The following is an 18,381-nucleotide window of genomic DNA, read 5'->3' as shown; positions in this document are numbered from 1 at the left end:
GGTGTCACCAGCCAAAAACGCCATGAGGACACCTTTATCTAAGTAGTACCTCTTGTACACACAAGTGAGTTCAATGCAACACTTGGAGGAGCAGCAGGTGTCAGAATGGTGCAGTAATTGTCTGGAAATGCACAATAACCACCACCACCCACTCAAGAGGCCACATTTCACAGAACTGGCAGGAATGGAGACAACTTGAAAAAGAAGGTGGAAGTGCACAGCTCCTTCTTCTCAGCCTCACAACCTGCCATTGGCATGTATGGTTTTCCTTCCATACATCAGGTGGGTGCCATCACCCTTGTTGGTTTAGCATCCATGCATAGCCAAGGGTTGCAAATGAGAACTTCTGGGAGGAAGCAGCTGGCTTGGGGACGCCGGCTTAGGAGCAGCAAAACCCTTAGCTACTGTTACTATGCACAGCAGGAGCTGAGATAGTTCTGCTGAGGTGGATGGGGATGTGCAATCATGGATGGAAGAGTCTTGGGCCACCACAGTAGCACGATACAACTGGAAGAGTCTTGGGCACTTATAGACGACAGCAGGGATTTCACAACCTTGGTCACACCCTGCCCTCTGGTGTGCATGAGGTCTTTTGCCCTGTGGAGAGGCTCTTCAAGGGGAAGCATGAAGGGAGCAGAGGTTCCTCCATGCTGGGGACATGCAGGGCTGGAAGAGGTGACATCAGGCTGAGTTGGGCAATTGGTCCCACGCGGAACCAGGGACGGATCTTCTCCCCGCTCAACGGGGCCAGCGGGAAACTAAAGAGCAGGTCTTGGTTGTCAGCATTGAAAAAGGCTACTTTCTGTCCCTCAAAGTCCAAGTAAACCCTAATCATCCGGGGCACCTGGTTGAGGACGAGAGCTGTGTGGTCAGGAGATGTCAGAGCCCAGTACTTGCCATTGCAGTGGAAGAGGGCCAAGATACCATCTTGCGGAGCAGGGTTGATCCACCCCTTCCTCTTCATGGACTCCCTGGCCACCCCCATTGCCCAGACCCCCCCTTTCTCTGTCCCCACATCCACCTCCCAGAAGCATCTCCCCGAGACAAATCTCTCCTGGCCCAGGACACAGTGGTAGGTGTCGTATCTCTCAGGATTATCAGGCATGGGTTGCCGCACGTCTCCTCGCTGCACCTTCTTCCCATCCGTGGAGAGGATGAGTTGGGGGTGTGCCGTGTCCGCATCCAGAGTGATGTGCACTGCAGGGAGAGAGTCAGATGAGCCTTTGGGATGTATCCAGAGTGGCTCTGAGCTAAGATCTTTCCCCTTGCAGAAATGCGTTGAGACCTCACATGCTCAATGGTCAAAGCTTGGTGGTCTGTCTTAACTCCAGCGTGGTTCCTGGGTGCTCTTTGGGAGCTGCTTCTGGTGGGTGGATGGGATGTGGCTGCCCCCTCTCAGGAGCTGAGTTTGCAGTGTGAATGTTGGCCACAAACCCAAACACAATTAATTTAGGGGTAGCCTTAATAAATAATTGGGTCTGTCTCTCAGGGAGGAACCAAGAGCATCACCCAGTGGGTCTGGTTGGAGATGCAATGAGTTTACCCATTCTGCAACCCTATAGGGAAGGGAAGGGAAGGGAAGGGAAGGGAAGGGAAGGGAAGGGAAGGGAAGGGAAGGGAAGGGAAGGGAAGGGAAGGGAAGGGAAGGGAAGGGAAGGGAAGGGAAGGGAAGGGAAGGGAAGGGAAGGGAAGGGAAGGGAAGGGAAGGGAAGGGAAGGGAAGGGAAGGGAAGGGAAGGGAAGGGAAGGAAGGGAAGGGAAGGGAAGGGAAGGGAAGGGAAGGGAAGGGAAGGGAAGGGAAGGGAAGGGAAGGGAAGGAAGGGAAGGGAGAAGGGAAGGGAAGGGAAGGGAAGGGAAGGGAAGGGAAGGAAGGGGAACTTATTTAGTGGGACAGAAGAGGGTGGGAAAGGACACAGAAAGCATCAGACCAACAACGGTGTGGAGGCAGAGACTCAAGGACAGGCAAAGCATGAAGCCAAGGTACCTTCTTCCACTGGGACAATAGTATTTCTCCACCCTGAAACCAAACACACATGATCACAAGTGGGCTCTTTGGTGGAGAGGGATGTTGGAGGCTTTGGACCACTGGCTCTCAGGGCTGCACAACAGCCTCAGGCATGCTTCAGGTTCATTTACTTGAATGTGATTCCATTTACAAAACTGGTGCAGCCTACACAGTGTGGGGATGCATCAAAATGAGAACAGTGCTTTCTCCTTTCTGGTCCAATTCATAATTCATGTGTTTTTTTTTTGTTGTTGTTGTTTTTTTGTTGTTTGTTTGTTTTGAATTCATCAATTCATCATTTTCAGTCCCCCAGGTAGTGTTTTGTAAGCAGCGTTGGTGGGGTCATGGTACTAAAATTGAGTAAATCCCTCTGCCCACAAACATGCTGTTTGAGATAGCCTGATGCTATGATGTGGGGGAAGAGCAAGGATTAAACTTACGTAGTTCTGCAGCATGTTTCTCTGAAACAGAAAAACAAAATGAGCATGTTGTTAGTAGAAGCATTTGGGTCAAAACCCCACACATGGATCCCTACATATCCATCAAACCCAGGGGTATGTTCAGAGGTGCTTTTATAGTGCTAGACCTCTCATATCTGCCCAGGCAGAGACACAGAGCCAGGGAAAAGCAGATGAGACATAGCTATATGTAAAATTGACTTGAAGAAGGGATTTTGTGCACCCCACTGGGATGGAAGCAATTGGCGGGGTTGGTGCCACCATCATTTCTCTTTGATGGCCTCTGAGAAATTAAACTTAGATGAAGAAAGTTAGGGAAAGCTCTTCTCCTTGTCCTAGGGCTTTAGTTGGTGGAAGAAGCAAAAGAACACTTACGTATTTCCATATCACGTTCCCCTGGGGGAAAAAAAAAAAGACAGGAAAAAAATAAATAAATGGGATTGCTGGAAAGCACTAACTTGGTGCTGGCAATGCATCCAGGCTCTGGTCTGGAATTTGCTCTTTTCCTACCCAAAACATGGGTAATTGAGCTGTTGGAAAGTTATGCAGGTTTGGGGGAAAAAGCTTAATATGACTGTCCTAAGTGGGATTTTGATGGACGGCCTGATTTAATTTGAAGGAAAGGGTTTCTTTATCTCACTTGCATGCCATTTCTGTTAGAAGTGTTGCCATTAAAGCTAGCTATTACTTTAACACAGGAAAGAAAGAAGTTCATGTGTTTATTGCTTTCTTGGATTGCTTTTTGGCAAAAAGGTATAACTCTTTACTTAATTAATCTGAAAAGAAGGAAACTGGCCTCTTGAAAACCATACAGTTCACCAATGATATAATTAAACTACCATAGACGTGCTATAGAGGGACTTCAGGAACCACAACCCATCCAATCAGAGATTTATTAAGCCAAGCAAAAAGGGATCTGGTCTTCCCTAAAGTCACTTACCCAAACTGGCCAGTTCAGATGAAGTCACGCACTTTGTTCCCCAAGACACCAGCAAAAGCACTGCTTCCTCCCCACTTCCTTTCCCCAACTCTCTTAATGCAATTAAACAGGCATCCGGATGTAGGGCTCATTCTCCCTGCAAGATTACCCACAAAGACAGAAGAACCATGGTACTTACGGATTTCTGCACTGCGTTTCTCTGAAAGCAAAAGCAGAAAGAAACATGTGAGCGGAACCTTCTTTTCTGACAGATAAGCCATGGGGGGACTGTTGGCAACAAAAGTCTGCTTGGGGTACAGAGAATTGTAAAACTTCTTAACATTCATAAAATATCTGACAAATCTTGGTAACTGCAAGAGGAAGAAAAAAAAAAATAAAAAAAAAAAGGACTTTTTCTATTATTTTTATGTGAGTGTACTTTCAGAATTTAAATGAAATCTGCCCAGTTTATTTCCTCTATTCCTCAGAATTATTTCACATGGCTTTTTATTGTGAAATTAGCCTGCAACCACCGTTATCAAAGCAGAATGTAGGAGATGCACACAGACACAAGACCAAGCAATGCCCAACCCTCTTCTGGTGGCAAAAAAAAAAAAAAAATCCCCTTTGAAATGTGAAATGACAGTTTCTCTTACCAAGTTCTGTGGTGTGTTTGGCTGTAAGAAAGAACAAAGAAAGTGGCACAGATTAAAGGATTTCTTCCACAATAATAATAATGCAATAATCTTGATAATATATCAAGATAATTGATTATTAAGTTAACATATCAAGATTATTAACAATCTTAATAATATATCAAAATTACAGAATATCGAACTCAGGGTATTCTATGATTCTGTTGATGGAGATTTTCAGTTCAAATCTGCACTGAATATCAGGACTGTTTTATTTTGTTTTGTTTTGTTTTGTTTTGTATTGTTTTTTTCTCAGCCAGCACTGGTGTGGTTTATTGTGACATTGCCTCCCCATGGTTTACATAAGGGACTCCGGTAGTCTTACAGCAGGCTTACAGTGCCACCTGAAGCATGGCATTTTCAGAATATTTCCACAGGAGAGGGGTCTAGCAAGTAGTGTCTCAAAGGTATAGGGCATTTCAGTTTGGTCTTAGGAGCCACAACCCCTTCTTGCAGTTTCCTAATGCCTTACCTTGTAGCCGATAAAATATCAATGGCAAGAAAATCAGCAAAGCCAAGCAGACGGCCAGGATAGCAAAGAAAGTTACCATCCAGGGAGAGACCTCTGGGAAAATAGCATCTGAAAGGGAAAATGGCCAAGGTGGAGTTAGCGCAGGACATGGAATGCATTTATGTGCGTGGGTGTGAATGCAGCTACACAAACACGGTCATGCTATGTGCTTACATACAATTAGTGTAATGTGAGACCATAACAAATACAAATGGGAAAAAGTCTTTAAAAATGATCCAAAACATTTTTGTATTTAATGTCCTGAATACATGGAATAATGGTATCTTGCAAGTGCTCATTCTCCTTCTCCTTTGTGCACCATCATCTTTGTTGAAATATTTAGACCAGAGGCTGCCATACTTTTATAAAAAATCTTTGCTTCAGAGCTGGCTCTGAAGAAAACTTAGCTGAAATGGACATTTTATTTAAAAAGTTTGGAAAATCCCTGATTTGATCCCTTGTGGTTCAGAAACCCCAGTTCAGTTCCTCTTCTATCTCGTCCTTTCCTTCTCCATCACACTCTTGTGTATGGAGTGTTGCACCTATAGCCACCAGAATAGGGCAGAAACTGGTCCCCTGTATGTAAAATTAAAGGAAGAAAAACCTGGTTTGAGTTTTTAAAGCTTTAATTCCGGCAGCAGCTCACCTGATATGTAAATTGAGGAGTCCTTCTCCTGGGGAAGTCGAGTGTTCTGGACAGAACAGGACAGGTTTTGCTTTGAGTTTTTGTGGATGATGATGGTCTTTTCTACCTGGAAGAAGCCGTTCTTGTCTTGGGAGGTAGATTCAGTAAAGGAAGGAAGCTGCTGTCCCTGGAAATCTCTCCACAGCATCTCAGGCTTTGGGTACCAGCCAGCTGCTCGACATCCCACTCGGATTCCCCCATCTTGGTAATCCTCCACGGACAAAAGTGGGCTGGAACCTGAAACTAGTATGAAGCAGGCATCAGCCAGACCAACATAAACACAAGGAGTGCCCATCCCAGAGAAGGGATTTTCAAAACCCTGAAAGCTTTTCCCTTTTCTTGACTGCTGCAAAAAATAAGGCAGCACTGATAAAAGACACCCATGTAGTTTCTGAGCTTGGGGTGGAATCCAATTATGTTCTTTACTCCTATTGTCCTCCTTCCTCAGGGGAAACAAAGGAACCCACACCTTTTCAACTTTTGGTTTCAGGGAAGGTTCAAGGCTGACCCCCAGCATCATCCTCATGGTCAGAAAAGAGCCGTGAAATCAGGCCAACCTTCTGGTTCAGTCCATCCTACAGAGAGCAATGGCAGAAGGATGCAGCAGATGGACTGTACCCAGGATCTGCACCCAGACAGATAGATGCTCATCCTCTTTGCGAGTCTTCTGCATACTAAGACATGCAAGACCTGTTGGGTTCAGGAGAAAAAAATCTCTATCTGGGACACAGAAGAGAGGTGTTTGGCTCCTCTCTGCTTGCAATAGCAATTCTCTTGAGCTGGAAACAGCTTGGTGCTTATCCCACCCTTCCCTGGGAGCGATGTTTTAGGTCATGTCCCACCTCGAGTCAATTTGTGGACCATGTCCCTCATAGGACAATCTGTACAAGAATGTATCTTTGGCTACAGCTGTGCTGTCAAATAACTCTCCTGCTTCTTCTACAGGATCTCTTTTGAAGCAAACCAGCTGGAGGGCTGCGGTGTGAGATGCTTGGCCAGGGGCAGCCCAGTGTTAGCTGCTGCATTTGAGGATGGTGCTGCTGGTTTTGTGAGGTTTGAGGGGTCTGGTGTTGGGAAAAGTCCCTATTCTGTGGGGATTTTAGGCCATGTAGGTTGGGGAGCTGCTCATTAGGAGCTGGGCTATTATACAGGGGAAATAGAAAGGATTTCTAAGTCTTCATAGGGAAAATGGTTGAATCCAGAAGCCTTTCTCATAGGCAATCCTGCCTCTGTGGTCTTACCTGCTACTTTCAGCTCCAGAGTGGCTTCTTCATAAAAATTCCCATCTTTAATGAGACACTGGTACTGTCCCTCATCGCTCAGCCTGGTCCTGAGGATCCGCAAGGAAACGTTTCCATTGGAGACACCCCCTTTCAAAAACTCTGTTCTCCCCTGGTACTCGGGCATCTGGGAGGAGAAGTGGTCCTGCCCACTCTGGTAGAGATGCACATAGATGGAAAACCGGGAGCGGAACCACCTCACCTCCATGTGCTCGGCGTTCATCCTGGGGGAGAGGTGACAGGGCAAAACGACGTCCCCTCCCACGGTGGCCGTGATGGGGTGATCAGACCCCAGGACTTGGAACTGGGCTGCAAACAACAGGTTTAAAGGCTTCTGGTTGGGATGGTGGTGGCACATCCAGGAGCAATCAGCAATCAAGCATAAGGCATCAACATGATGGGTGCAAGGATTGGGGCACCCAGAATACACCTGCCATCAAAAGTGGGTCTGGAAAGCAGCCTAAAAAGATGGAGTTAAGCCTGCTGAAATGAAAACACCAGCACATGCTGATGTGAGATGAAGCAGCCAGCTGAAAGCTCCACAAACATTGGAGAGAACATAACAGAGGGAGAAAGGACAGGTTTGGGGGCACAGGAATAATAAAGACAGAGCTTAGTGTCTGCTCTTTGGGCGTGCTCACTTCTCCACACTCTCCACCCTCCTGCCCCGTATGGAGGGCATCCCCCACTGATGATGGTGGATTCCCCTAAACAGCATAGTAGGGGCACATCTGAAGTGATGCTCCCCAGAGTTGTACCCCAGCAGATTTGCTATTTATCCCACCTAGCTTTTAAAATGGTCTTTCAATAAGGTGCACAGCTTCTTCTTCCCCGTCACTGGGGCTATTTAGGAGATATGTGGATATGGCACTAGTAGATGTCGTTTAGTAGTGGGACTCAGGGGGTCATGTTCATGACTCGATGATCCTGAAAGTCTGTTCCTACCTCTTATGATTCTCACTGTCTCCTCCTAAATGACCTCGATGGAAGGTTTAAGCCATATTTGGTTGGGGTCAAAAGCCCTGAGTTACAGAGCAGGGCTAGAAGCACTGTTGGTTTCTTAATGCCTCACTAACAAACTGTTCCCACAGGCAACTTTTTGGAGTATATCACTTTTCTGTAGTATTATCTAGCCAATTATAGATATAAAAATATATAGCAAATGACAGATTCCATAAAAGAGGCAGAAGGAGATCCTTACCACAATCCAGCTTGTGAACATGAAAACCAAAGAAAATTGTGGCACAAGCCAGGACAAAGCTGCTGCAAAGGAGGCAGGAGGAAACCAACATCTTCACATCCACCTTCACTGGGGAGAGATGAACAGCAAAAAAATACATATATATATAAATCAGTGAAATGAGTGAAAAGCTGAGCATGGTGCAAAGAACATCAATATGAAAAGGTTTTCCTAGGGGAAACTTGATTGCGAGAACCTGCAGAATGAGGCAATAGTTAAAAATTAAAAAAAAAAAAAAGACTGAAGGTCAGGTAGCTCCTCCTGTATGGGCACCATTCCCACCTTTCCAAAGAAAAAAATATATATATATTTTGGTGTCCATGATGTTCCTGGTCCTGCAGACAGGGCACTGCTGACACATCTCCGCAAGGGCTCAGCCTCCCTTGGAAAGGAGTTTTTTTTGGGGGGAAAAAAAGACATTTTCTCCAGTCTGTGATGCTCCTTAGAACAAGGGGGAAAACCTGAAATTGAAATACTCTTTAAGAGGGTGGGGGATACAGAGAGAAAAAAGCCTTCTTCTTGCTCCTGTATGTCTCCAGGATGTGGTGACACCAGGTAAAGCTGCAAAATAGGGGTCACATTTTTTTTTTTGGGAGGGTGGGGGGCACCCAGAAGGAGGGTGACCCATGATGGATGCCACAGGTGGGGACGTAATTGGCTGCAGCTTGAAAATAACTCATCCCAGATTCAGGCCCAGCTGGGGTCCTGTATTGCTAGGGATCCCCAAGCCCCCCATAGCTTCTTGACCTCCCCCCTCCCCACAATCCTACATAGGAAACAGGGGGTACTCCAAACCCCAGGACCCTGCCATACCTCTCCTGAACCCATCCAGATCGCTGCTCCCCGGGGTGGAGGAAGCATCGCAGTTTGGTACCGCAGCCCTGCCCCGCTTTCAGCTTGCTGGGGGCTAAGAAGGGGGGGTGGGGTGGGTCAGAAAACCCCCGAGGCTGTGAGGACATAGGCAAGCTCCTGCCAGCTTCCCCAGCTCACCAAAATCACCCTCTGCTTCCTACTTTCTGAGCACAAAGGGTGGAGCTGAACCCGAGAGCCGGAAACCCATGGCTTTCAGGGGAGCCTCAGAGACACCCTCCCAAGGTCAAAACTGAAACCTCTGAGCTCAAACTGACTCTTCTGCATCCAGACCCCTTCCAGAGCATCATTTCTGCCCACCCGACCCAGCAGAGTGGAGGCAAATCCTGCCGCGGTGCAGGGGCATCCTTCAAGGCAATTACTCATTGGGGCGCCTGTTGCACCTCAAAGCCTTCATGCTGCAGGGTGTACATTACTCCCACTCCCAGCGCATGCTGAAACTAGGGAGATTGCATTTAGAAGCAAAAAGCAAGCAAGGCTTTATATATATATTTTTTATAAATATACGTTTGCAGCTATGATTTTTAATGCTTCTTTAAAAAATTAATTATTTTTCTCCCCCATATGCCCTCTCCTATTGCAGGCATCACCTTTGCAAACATCTTTGCTGCTGGCGTTGCTCCTTCCTCAGAGCATGAGGCATACACAGACACAGGCTGTGGTTTCATTTTGGGGCAGCAGGCAGCAGAAAGCATTTAAAAGCAGTGACGAGTTCAAAATAACAGCAGATAGCAGGGGACTAGCTCTGAGCTCCCGCTAAAGCAAACACACATGCAGAAAAGGGCACGAGTCCAAGCACAGCCAGCTGCTCCGAATGATTTGAACTATCTGAACAAACCTTCCCTGTGACCTGCCCTCATGCTTCATGCAAGAAATTCGGAAAATGCCACTCCAGGAGGGTTAAATTCTTACAGCCAGACGAAGCAAGTGGTAGTTTCATTTCTCACGTCAGCCTTCCCTCGTTTGCTTGCTTTGCTTTCATCCACACTTCTGTCTCTGTTTAATCTCAGCCAAGCAAGGCTTGGTGCCTGCCAGCTGCTCTGATCAAAGCATCAGGCAAAGAGCACATCCAAGGTGTGGCATACTTAGGATGGGTGATGAGGTTGTGTGCCAAGCTTGCCTTCCCCCAGGAGCAAGCACTCCTCTGTAAAAGCTTTCAGCTAGGGTTTTCTGCTTGCAGATCATCTCCAAGAGCCACAGAACTGATTTCCCGAGCCTCATATCAGATTAATCAGCAGGCTCAAAAAGTGCCGGAAGGGAAATAAATGCACCAAGACACATATAGCATTTCTGCATTGCTGATCTCCTCTTGTTTTTCACCCTTAGCTCCATCTTCTCCTGTATTTGGGGCTGCAGCCCACCTCCACCTTCTATATAACATCAGATTTTGGATGAGGGCTCAGAGCCCTCTGTGCATTGCAGGAAAGAGTTTCCCTTTGCCACCTCCTATTTAGGAGTATCCTAAGTGTCCTATAATCCCCTCCCCCAGGTCAGCAAGGATTCAGGCTAAGAGCAAGGGATGAAAGGAGCTGCTGGGTTAGCAAACGGAGGAGATTGAATCATGACCCATCCCAGGCAGCCACGCAGCAGGAAGATGCTGTGGTGGTTCCGCTCAAGTGAGCAGCCAAGCTCCACCACAACCGCTCTCTCACTCCCCCTCCTACAGATGCCTGCAGCTATCACAGAGCCTCAGACCTCAGATAAACCAGAAAATTCTCTTTGAGAGCAGAGGAACCAGCATATCCTCTTTGAAGCTGAGGAGGAACCAGAATATTTTGTTATTCCTGAAAACTCTTGAGCCTGGGGATTTCCTGTGGTGCCGGAAACCTCATGCACTGCAGCAAGTGCTTTGCACACATCCTCGTGCCTGCCACTGGGGCAGTAAAAATGCACAGCCAAAAGTGATGCATTAACACCTAGGTGACACTTTTGCAGAGAATAATGCTGGGATGCATATGCACATGTGCTTCTATGAGTGCCTGGGTGCACCCATGTGTATGTGCACAACCCAGGAGCTACAAATATTAGGGATGCAGCCAATTTGGGTCTCCTGCACACGCCAAAACCTCACACTCCTGCTGACTCCAAAAACACCTTCCTGTTCTTTTGGGGATGCTGCTCATGGCGGGCATCAGGGGTGGTGCACTGGGATCCAGCTGGGGTGGAGTTAATTATCTTCCAGCAGCCCCATGGTGCTCTGCTGGGGTAATTCAGTGCTGATAATGCGTGGATAGGCTGTTTGCACTGTGTCAAGGTCTCCTTTGATTCTCATTTAAACAAGGGGATGCAAGCAGGCTTGAGCTAACCGCAGAAATATCATTCTCAGCTTTTAAACAGAGAGGAGGAGGTTTAGAGGGGCAAAGTTTGCTTGAGAGCTGCCCAGGCACACATCTACCCATGGGAAGTGGTGAGTGGCCTTTGCAACAGTTTTCTTCTGCCTTTTTTTTTTTTTTCCTAGTTTCTTTAATTTCTTTCTTCTGCTTCTCCTTTTCTTATGGAGCTATTTTTATCTTGGCCCCGGGTGGGATGCGGTCAATCTGCTGTGGGGGGAGGGAGGGTAGTGGAGGAGGAGGAGGAAGGAAGAGAAAGAGGAGGAGTGGGACGGAGTGGAGGTGGGGGAGGAGGAGAAGAGGAGGAGGAAGAGGAGGAGAAAAGGGGGATGGAGGTGTAGGAGGAGGAGCCGCCTGGGAGGTGGGCAGCAGAGAGCCCCCACTGAGCACCCCAGGACCCCCAGAGCCCAGACCCAGCTCCCTGCAGCCCACAAATCCCCTGAAGCTGAAGGTGGGAGCCCAGCAGCACGCATGCTTTCTCCCATAAGGTCTTCTCTCCCAGATGGGGAGGAAGAGGAGGCACTGGCTAGAAGCCCCTCGGGCAGATGGATAGTGGGGGGGGGGGGGGGGGAACGGGGATGATGGAGCCTCAACCCCAAGGCACTGCCCATCGTTGTCACTGCTCCTTGCTGCGGTGGCACCACCCGGGGCTGAAGGGCAGTCTGGATTTGGGAGCAGGAGTCCTAAAGGTGCTCGGGATGACTCACGGAAATCTGACTCCACAATCAGTAAGATTATAAAGTATGTATATTTATTCAGCGCTGGGTGGCATGGAGGGTAGTCCCACCAAAGTCGTGTGCCCCTAACACAGCAGCTTGCTTTGGTTATAAGCAGTAAAGATTTACATATGCATGAGGTTTCCCAGGATGCCTATACATATTCATAACCTGTCCCCGCTTAGTATTAAAATTAGCTCCAAGAAGTCATTTCCATAAACTCCTACCCTCTGCGCTTGCTCGATGCCTTCTGGTGGTGGGTGCTGAGGGTCGTGAGGATGAAGTAAGATGTCTTCATCAGGGTTGAACTTTTCACCTCATCTTGCACACGCTCTCTGAGCCCTTGGTCACAATCTGGGCCATAAGGTTGGTTTGGTCCAGTACTCCAGATCTGAGGGGCTCCTGTTATCTTGAGGCCTTTCATGTTTGACATCCATTTTTAAGAACAGTCCTCTTTATCTCTGAACCCTTGGCCACAGTCTGAACTATAAGGCTGGTTTGATCAGGTTCTTGGGGTCCCAGGAGCTCCTGTTATCTGGAGGCCTAAGCGCAGCACAGGCACATGTAGCACATATTAAGCAATGAGTGTTGCCTACATATTCATTCTTAATCAATCGCTCTCTATTTTCTAATCCCATGTTTCAGGGATCTGCAGCTAAACTTTGTGGGATGGGGTTCTTGCATCTCTGTCTTCGTTCCTACAGCTGACGACAGCCCGGAGGATGAGAAGGGGGAAAAAACAGAGACACTGAACGGAGCTGAGATACATTCGGGATGATCCAAGCGGAACTCAGCCCAGAAGGCAAACCCAACACTACAGTGTCAACCACAGGAAAGCTCCAAGGAACCACGTGGAGAAGTGAGGCCGGAGCCCCATGGCCACTGGTTGCTGAGGACAGGTGGAAGCCCGAAAGGCTGCCGAGGGGATCCCACAGTGGGGAGAACCTACAGCAGCAGTGAGGCCAGAAGGCCAGGAGGCATGGCATACAGAGCCTCCTATGGGTGTGCAGACTGTGGGAAGACCTTCAGCATGAGATCGTTCCTCATCCCCCACCAAAGAATCTACACTGGGGAGAAGACCTTCACGTGCCACAAGTGCAGCCACTACTTTTGGCCTACTGTGAGGCCACTAGAATCCACTAGATTCCAGGAAGAGTCCTTATTTTGCCTCGAGGGTGCAAGAGGAGGCTCATACGATATCCTAGAGTGTCCTTGGAGGACTCTAGGGCATCCTAGAATACACTGGGGGTCACTTGGAGGCTTTCCAGGGAAGCTAGAGGGCACTGGGTGGCACTGGTAGACCTGCAGATGATCTAAAGTGCAGGGGAGGACCACAGGCGCCCTCCAGTGTGTGCGAGAGTGCACTAGAGAGCCCTGCGAGGCCTCCAGAGGCCATTAGATTCCTGGAAGTGCCTTTATTTTGCTTCGAAGGTGCAAGAGGAGGCTCTGTAGGACATCCTAGAGTGCCTTGGAAGGCCTCTAGGGCATCCACTGCTATTCGTCTGGGGTTGGTGTTGGGTGAGGTTTTGAACGACCATAAGTAACTACATGATTCCCAGAACTACAGTGGGAGAAAGGCAACTATATATATATATATATATATATATATATATATAACCAGCTAAAGCATGACATGGTTCTTGCCTCCTCTCACAGTGGACTAGGAGGTGTGAAGGAGGCCGGGGAACATGTGAGCAGGGTACAGCCACTGTCCAGCTCTGGCCACCAGCTGTACCTGGCATGAGGGCCTCCAGTCTTTCCCCTGCAGACACTTGGAACCAGCAGGAGGGCTGGCCACCAGCTGTTTAGATTCACTTTGCTTTTCTTTGTTTTTCCTTGCTCTGCTTTGCTTTGTTCTTCCCGGCACAGTTTTGCTTTTCCTTCTCTGCTTTCCTTTGCTGTTCTTGCCCCTGCTTTGCTCTTCTTTGCCTCGAATTGCTTTGCTTTGATTTGTGTGCTTTGTCTTTCCTGGCAATGCTTTGCTTTTCCTTGTGCTACTTTCCTTTGCTTTGCCTTGCTCTGCTTTGTCTTCCCTGACCCTGCTTTGTTTTGCTTTTCCTGGCTCCGCTTTGCCTTTCCTGGCCCTGCTTTCCTTGGTTTTCTTGGCTCGGCTTTGCTTTGTTTTCCTTGCTTTTCCTGTGACACACAGAAACAAATTTTACAACTCGAGGAGAGTTATAAAGCAGGTATGTTTATTGCAGCACTGGGTGCAAGGGGGATCACTCCTCCTAACTTGCACACCAAGGGTTACTACCAGGGTGCTTATATTGATGAGATATATACATATTCATTTCATTTCCCCCCCGCCCCACCCTACCCCACACACATGTAAGTCTCTTGTATGTTCATTACGTATCCAAAGAATTATTAACATAGGTTCCCGCCCCTATTTGCATGCACGCTAGAGTCCTCGGGTGGTCATCCAGCATACTCTGGTGGTCTTTTGATAAAGGCCAGAAGTCTTCCTCGCTGCTAAACTTTTGACCCTTCCTGTCATTTACAGACTTCAGCAGTCCAGGTCAGTTCTTGCTGGTTACCTTTAGGGTCATCCTGTCCTTGTGGTCAGTATACAACATACTTCCTCTTTCAATCCTGTCCTTGTGGTTGATTTACAAAATACATCTGTGTTAGTTTGTGGTGGTTTTATTCGGGTGGGCAGCTGAGTTCCACCAGGGCCGCTCTCTCACTCCCATTCCTCAAAGAGGAAGGGGGAGAAAATAGGACACAAAGAGCTCAAAGTTTGAGATAAGGATGATTTAATTAAAGGGAAAAGGGAGTGGTAAAGAAAAGGGGGAGGGAAAAAAAAAAAAAAAAAAAAGCAAAGGCAGCACAGAAGCACAAAGAAAGAAAAGTAATTACTCTCTACTTCCCATCAGTGAGTGATGTGCAGCCACGTCCTGGGAAGCTGGGCCTCAATATGCATAGCAGTTGTTCAGGAGAACAGACGCTTCCACAACAAGAGCCCCCCCCCTCCCCCCTTCCCCTTTCCCACTTTTTATTGCTGTGTGACATTATATGGCATGGAATACCCCTGTGGTAGGTTTAGGTCAGCTGCCCTGGTGATGTCCTCTCCCCATCATCTTTGAAGTCTCTTTTACTGCACATCTGCAAGGGTAGGGTGTCCTGCAACCCCCCTGCTCCAGGTAGAACCCAGCTGTCCAGTGCCCCACATCTCTCCACAGTTCTTCTCGCACTTTTCTCATGTTCCTCATTCCCAGCGTCCATCTACCTGGGGTCCCCTGTACCAGTCATGCCATTCCCACTGTCCATTGTGGTGGTGTCCCTGACACCCCCATGCCTGGCAGGTCAGGAGGAAAGTGAGGATGCACCAGAGAGCAGCTTGAGGAGAGAGCCTGGGCCTCCAATTTCAGGGTGCTCTGTGGCAGAAGCCTTTGCCAGGGGGACCCTTCCTCTTCCAGCTCTCTCAGCCTCTCTTCACAGGAGAGATGAGGAGGTTAAAGATTTAAAGGTTGGACTAGATGATCTTAGAGGTCTTTTTCAACCTGAATGATTCTGGGATTCTGTGTTCCAGCCCCAGCATTTTGCTCCAGCATTGCTGGCTCCTCTTTCACTTGGTTTCCACCAGGACCCCCAGGGCCTTTGCAGAGCTCCTTTCCAGCTGGGTGGCCCCCAGCATGTCCTGGTGCCTGGGGTTGTTCCTCCCAGCACAACCAAGCACAACCTAAGACCTCCCCAGCTATCCCAAGATCTCCCTGTGATCCCCCCCAAGAGCCCATTTTGGGGTATTTGACCCCTGCCAGCACTCCCCACAAGCACACACACAGTGCCCCCCCCCCCCCCACACACACACACACTATCTCCACCCATGTCACTCGTCTACACCTACGCAGGTTCCCCTGCCCTGGATGCCTGGGTCCCTTCCTGGATGCTGGCACAGATGGATGGATGGATGGACGGACACAGACGCATGGCATGCATTGGCAAATTTTGCATCATCCCAGAGGCCCCCTTGAACATCCCAAATTGTTTTCTTTCTTGTTCATCCCTCTTTTATTGGTTACAGTCCTGCTCAGGCCTCACCAGGACCATGGGGTGGGGGGAGAGATGAAGACATGGAAGGAGGCAGGGAGGAATGGTTGGAAGGAGAGAAGGAGAGAGGCATGAACAGAGGGAGGGGTTTGTGTTAGCGCCACCACAAAATCCATCTCCTCTCCACAGCCTTCTCCACCATCATGCCCTTCCTATCCCACTGTCCCCTGTCTCTGTGTCCTCCACTACTGTCCCCACATCCCCCATCCCCATGATTTCCACTGTTGCTCCCCCATCCCCTGTCCCTGTGTCCTCCACTGTCACATCCTGGCACCCCTTCTCCTTGTCTTTCTGTGTGGTCCTTGCCTGGTGGGTGGCCCTGGCCGTGGTCTTACGGGAGCTGTGGAAAACTGTGGAGCCCTCCAGAAGCCGGGGCAGGAGAGCAGTCCCAGCAGTGTGGCACAGCCCCCGGCCAGCACAGGCATAGAGCAGGGGGTTTAAGGCACTGCTGAGGAAGGCCAGGGCAGTGGCTGGTGGGCGGATGGCCCTGGCGACCCTGTTCAGGGGCTCATTGCCCTTCTGCAGCTTTGCCACCACCTCCAGCAGGCTGGCGATGTGGTAGGGTCCCCAGGTGACAGCGAAGGCGACCACCACAGCGGCCACAAGCCCCAGCGTGCGGCCCCGCCGTGCCAGTCGTGTGCGCCGCAGCCGCTGCAGCAGCAGCCCATAGCCAGCAGCCACAGCAGTCAGTGGCAGGGCCCAGCCCAGCCCTGTCTCCAGCAGGTTGTGAGTCACCAGCCAAGCAGTGGAGCTGTGTTTCCGCTTGCAGTGCCCATCCTCCACATGCCGGAAGGCGATAGAGGGAGTAGCCAGTATCAACGCCACCAGCCAGGTGACTGCCGCGGCCCCATGGGCCAGTTGGGCAGCGCGGTCACCCACCACTACTGCCGCCGATGGCCGGGACACCACCAGGCAGCGGTGCAGGCCAAGCAGGGCGATGAGGAAGACGCTGGCATACATGGCAGCAGCACAGATGTAGTTGCAGCCACGGCAAGCAGCCAGGCCCAGGTCCCAGCGACCGGTGCTCAGGAAGCGGATATAGACAGGGCCGGTTAGGAGGGTGGCCACATCGGCCAGAGCCAGGTGGAACACCAGCAGCATGGGGATGCCACGGCGACGGGTGGCTGCGCAGCTCCACAACACAAGGGCATTCCCTGGCAGCCCTATGACCATCGCTGCGGACAGGAGGGTCAGTCCCACTGCTGCGCTGGGGATGGGGGTGGCTGTCCCATTGGAGGAGGGTGTGGACATCGCAGTGGGAGCTGTGGGGATGGAGTTAACCGGTGTCACCCAGAGCAAACTCAGCCATCCCTGCATCTCCCCATCTCTCCATCCCCCTCCTCCAATACTGCCATTCCCTAGAGCCCCTCCCTTCCTCATCTGTCCTTCTTTCCTTCTCCCCACCCTCTGAGACCTCCTCTTCTTTCCGTTCTACTCTCATCTCCTCCCTTATATCTTGGCATCACACAGACCTCCAAGCTGACTCCCAGACCTCCCAGTGGCCAGCCACACCACCAAAGTTATTCCCCCAAACCTCCCAGTTGACCCCTTAGATGTCCCAGTTTTCCACCCGACCCTTCCAGTTCCCATAAACCTCCCAGTCACATTCCAAACCTGCTAGTACCCCCACCTCACAGATATTCCATGTGATCCTCAAGAACTTTATTTGTCCACCCATACCTCCCAGTCATCTCAAGAGCGCTCAGTGGCCCCCCAGACCTCCCACCCCACCAGCCTTCCCCCCAGTACCTCAGGGCCTCACATGTCCCTTCCCAGTCCCTGGCAGGGGTGGTGGGTCCTCGGTGCCCCTGTAGCCAGCAGTGGCCACGACCGTTGGGTGCTACTTCCCCTCCACTCAGCCCCAGTCAGGAAACACTCACGCAAGAGGAAGAAGGCAGGGAAACCACAGACAGGAAAGGGGCACGTGAGGAAGAGTGACACTGGGCCTTAGTTTTCCCCTGCCTGGACAGGGGCAGGAGGGGATGACACCACCAGCAGCATTGCCAACAGGTAGAAAGACCCTTCCAAAGGCCCTCCAGAAGAGGCTGTCTGATTGTTCCATGTCTGTAGGGTTGCGTGTATGCAAGGTTGCATGGCTGCAGGTATGGTTAATGCACCTTCTCATCCTTTCCTTCTAAAAGCAGCAGAGAGCAAAAATGGCTGGCATTGCCTACTTCTAATCTTGATAGCCCTTGGTCAGTCAACAGCATGATGGGAATTTGATGGGAAAAATGAAGGGAGAAACTGTATGCTGTTGTCAGACATCTCTAGTCTTACCTCTCTGGGGCTGGACAATGGTATGACAAGAACCTGGGGGGTAAAAAGTCCTTCAGTGTGCTGGATAACAGAGGGTCACCACTGCCAATGGGTCTTTGTCTGGCTTGGGATTGTACCCCATCACACAATCATCTTGGTGGTTCCCGAATTTCAGGCTTGGACTCAAATGTTGGGACAGGCATGTGAAGGGCTGGACAGAGGGAGGGTGTGATGGATGAAGGGACAGATAAAGGGTGAAAGAATGGAGGCAGGGAGAGAGGCATGGAGGGAAGGATAAGAAGGTGCATTAACCATACCTGTCAGTAAGCACATAGGAGAAGACCTTCCCTGTGGCTTCCATGCTATC

General features: G+C 49.8%; 2 protein-coding genes and 1 long non-coding RNA gene across 10 annotated transcripts; 1 reads left to right on the top strand and 2 right to left on the bottom strand.

The window, feature by feature from the left end:
- Positions 1-16: 16 nt before the first annotated feature.
- LOC137846206 (butyrophilin subfamily 1 member A1-like) lies at positions 17-9,320 on the bottom strand. 7 transcript variants are annotated; one of them, XM_068663986.1, is made up of 12 exons: positions 8,606-8,833; positions 7,754-7,861; positions 6,755-6,776; positions 6,514-6,679; positions 5,234-5,515; positions 4,549-4,656; positions 4,038-4,058; positions 3,581-3,601; positions 2,838-2,858; positions 2,445-2,465; positions 1,984-2,016; positions 17-1,197 (listed from the first exon to the last, which is right to left on the bottom strand). In XM_068663986.1, the coding sequence occupies exons 1-12, from the start codon at positions 8,749-8,751 to the stop codon at positions 560-562; spliced, it is 1,587 nt and encodes a 528-aa protein (XP_068520087.1). In that variant the 5' UTR covers positions 8,752-8,833; the 3' UTR covers positions 17-559. The 7 variants fall into 7 exon arrangements, with proteins under 7 accessions (XP_068520087.1, XP_068520091.1, XP_068520090.1 ...); XM_068663990.1 differs by having other exon boundaries at positions 6,755-6,861; positions 8,606-8,745; XM_068663989.1 differs by lacking the exon at positions 8,606-8,833 and adding an exon at positions 9,253-9,320 and having other exon boundaries at positions 6,514-6,776.
- A 1,539-nt stretch (positions 9,321-10,859) lies between these two features.
- LOC137846339 (uncharacterized) lies at positions 10,860-14,566 on the top strand. 2 transcript variants are annotated; one of them, XR_011090470.1, is made up of 2 exons: positions 10,860-11,069; positions 12,354-14,566. It is a non-coding gene; the product is annotated as an uncharacterized lncRNA (long non-coding RNA). The 2 variants fall into 2 exon arrangements; XR_011090469.1 differs by lacking the exon at positions 10,860-11,069 and adding an exon at positions 11,243-11,733.
- A 923-nt stretch (positions 14,567-15,489) lies between these two features.
- LOC137846242 (leukotriene B4 receptor 1-like) lies at positions 15,490-17,628 on the bottom strand. Its single transcript, XM_068664077.1, has 2 exons — positions 17,508-17,628; positions 15,490-17,020 (listed from the first exon to the last, which is right to left on the bottom strand). Exon 2 carries the CDS (start codon positions 17,007-17,009, stop codon positions 15,900-15,902), a length of 1,110 nt encoding a protein of 369 aa, XP_068520178.1. The 5' UTR covers positions 17,010-17,020; positions 17,508-17,628; the 3' UTR covers positions 15,490-15,899.
- Between the last annotated feature and the right edge of the window lie 753 nt (positions 17,629-18,381).

The sequence above is a fragment of the Anas acuta genome, chromosome 31 (assembly GCF_963932015.1).
Source record: "Anas acuta chromosome 31, bAnaAcu1.1, whole genome shotgun sequence".
NCBI lineage: Eukaryota > Metazoa > Chordata > Aves > Anseriformes > Anatidae > Anas > Anas acuta.
This window is presented reverse-complemented; position numbering and strand designations above follow the sequence as displayed.

Coding starts and splice junctions, on each gene's coding strand:
- LOC137846206 (XM_068663984.1), bottom strand. CDS start 8,751: ATGTCCTCACAGCCTCGGGGGTTTTCTGACCCACCCCACCCCCCCTTC. Junction 6,777..7,753: donor TGTTCACAAGCTGGATTGTG/GTAAGGATCTCC, acceptor CCTCTCCCCCAG/GATGAACGCCGAGCACATGG. Junction 5,516..6,513: donor TCTGGAGCTGAAAGTAGCAG/GTAAGACCACAG, acceptor GCTTCATACTAG/TTTCAGGTTCCAGCCCACTT.
- LOC137846242 (XM_068664077.1), bottom strand. CDS start 17,009: ATGTCCACACCCTCCTCCAATGGGACAGCCACCCCCATCCCCAGCGCA.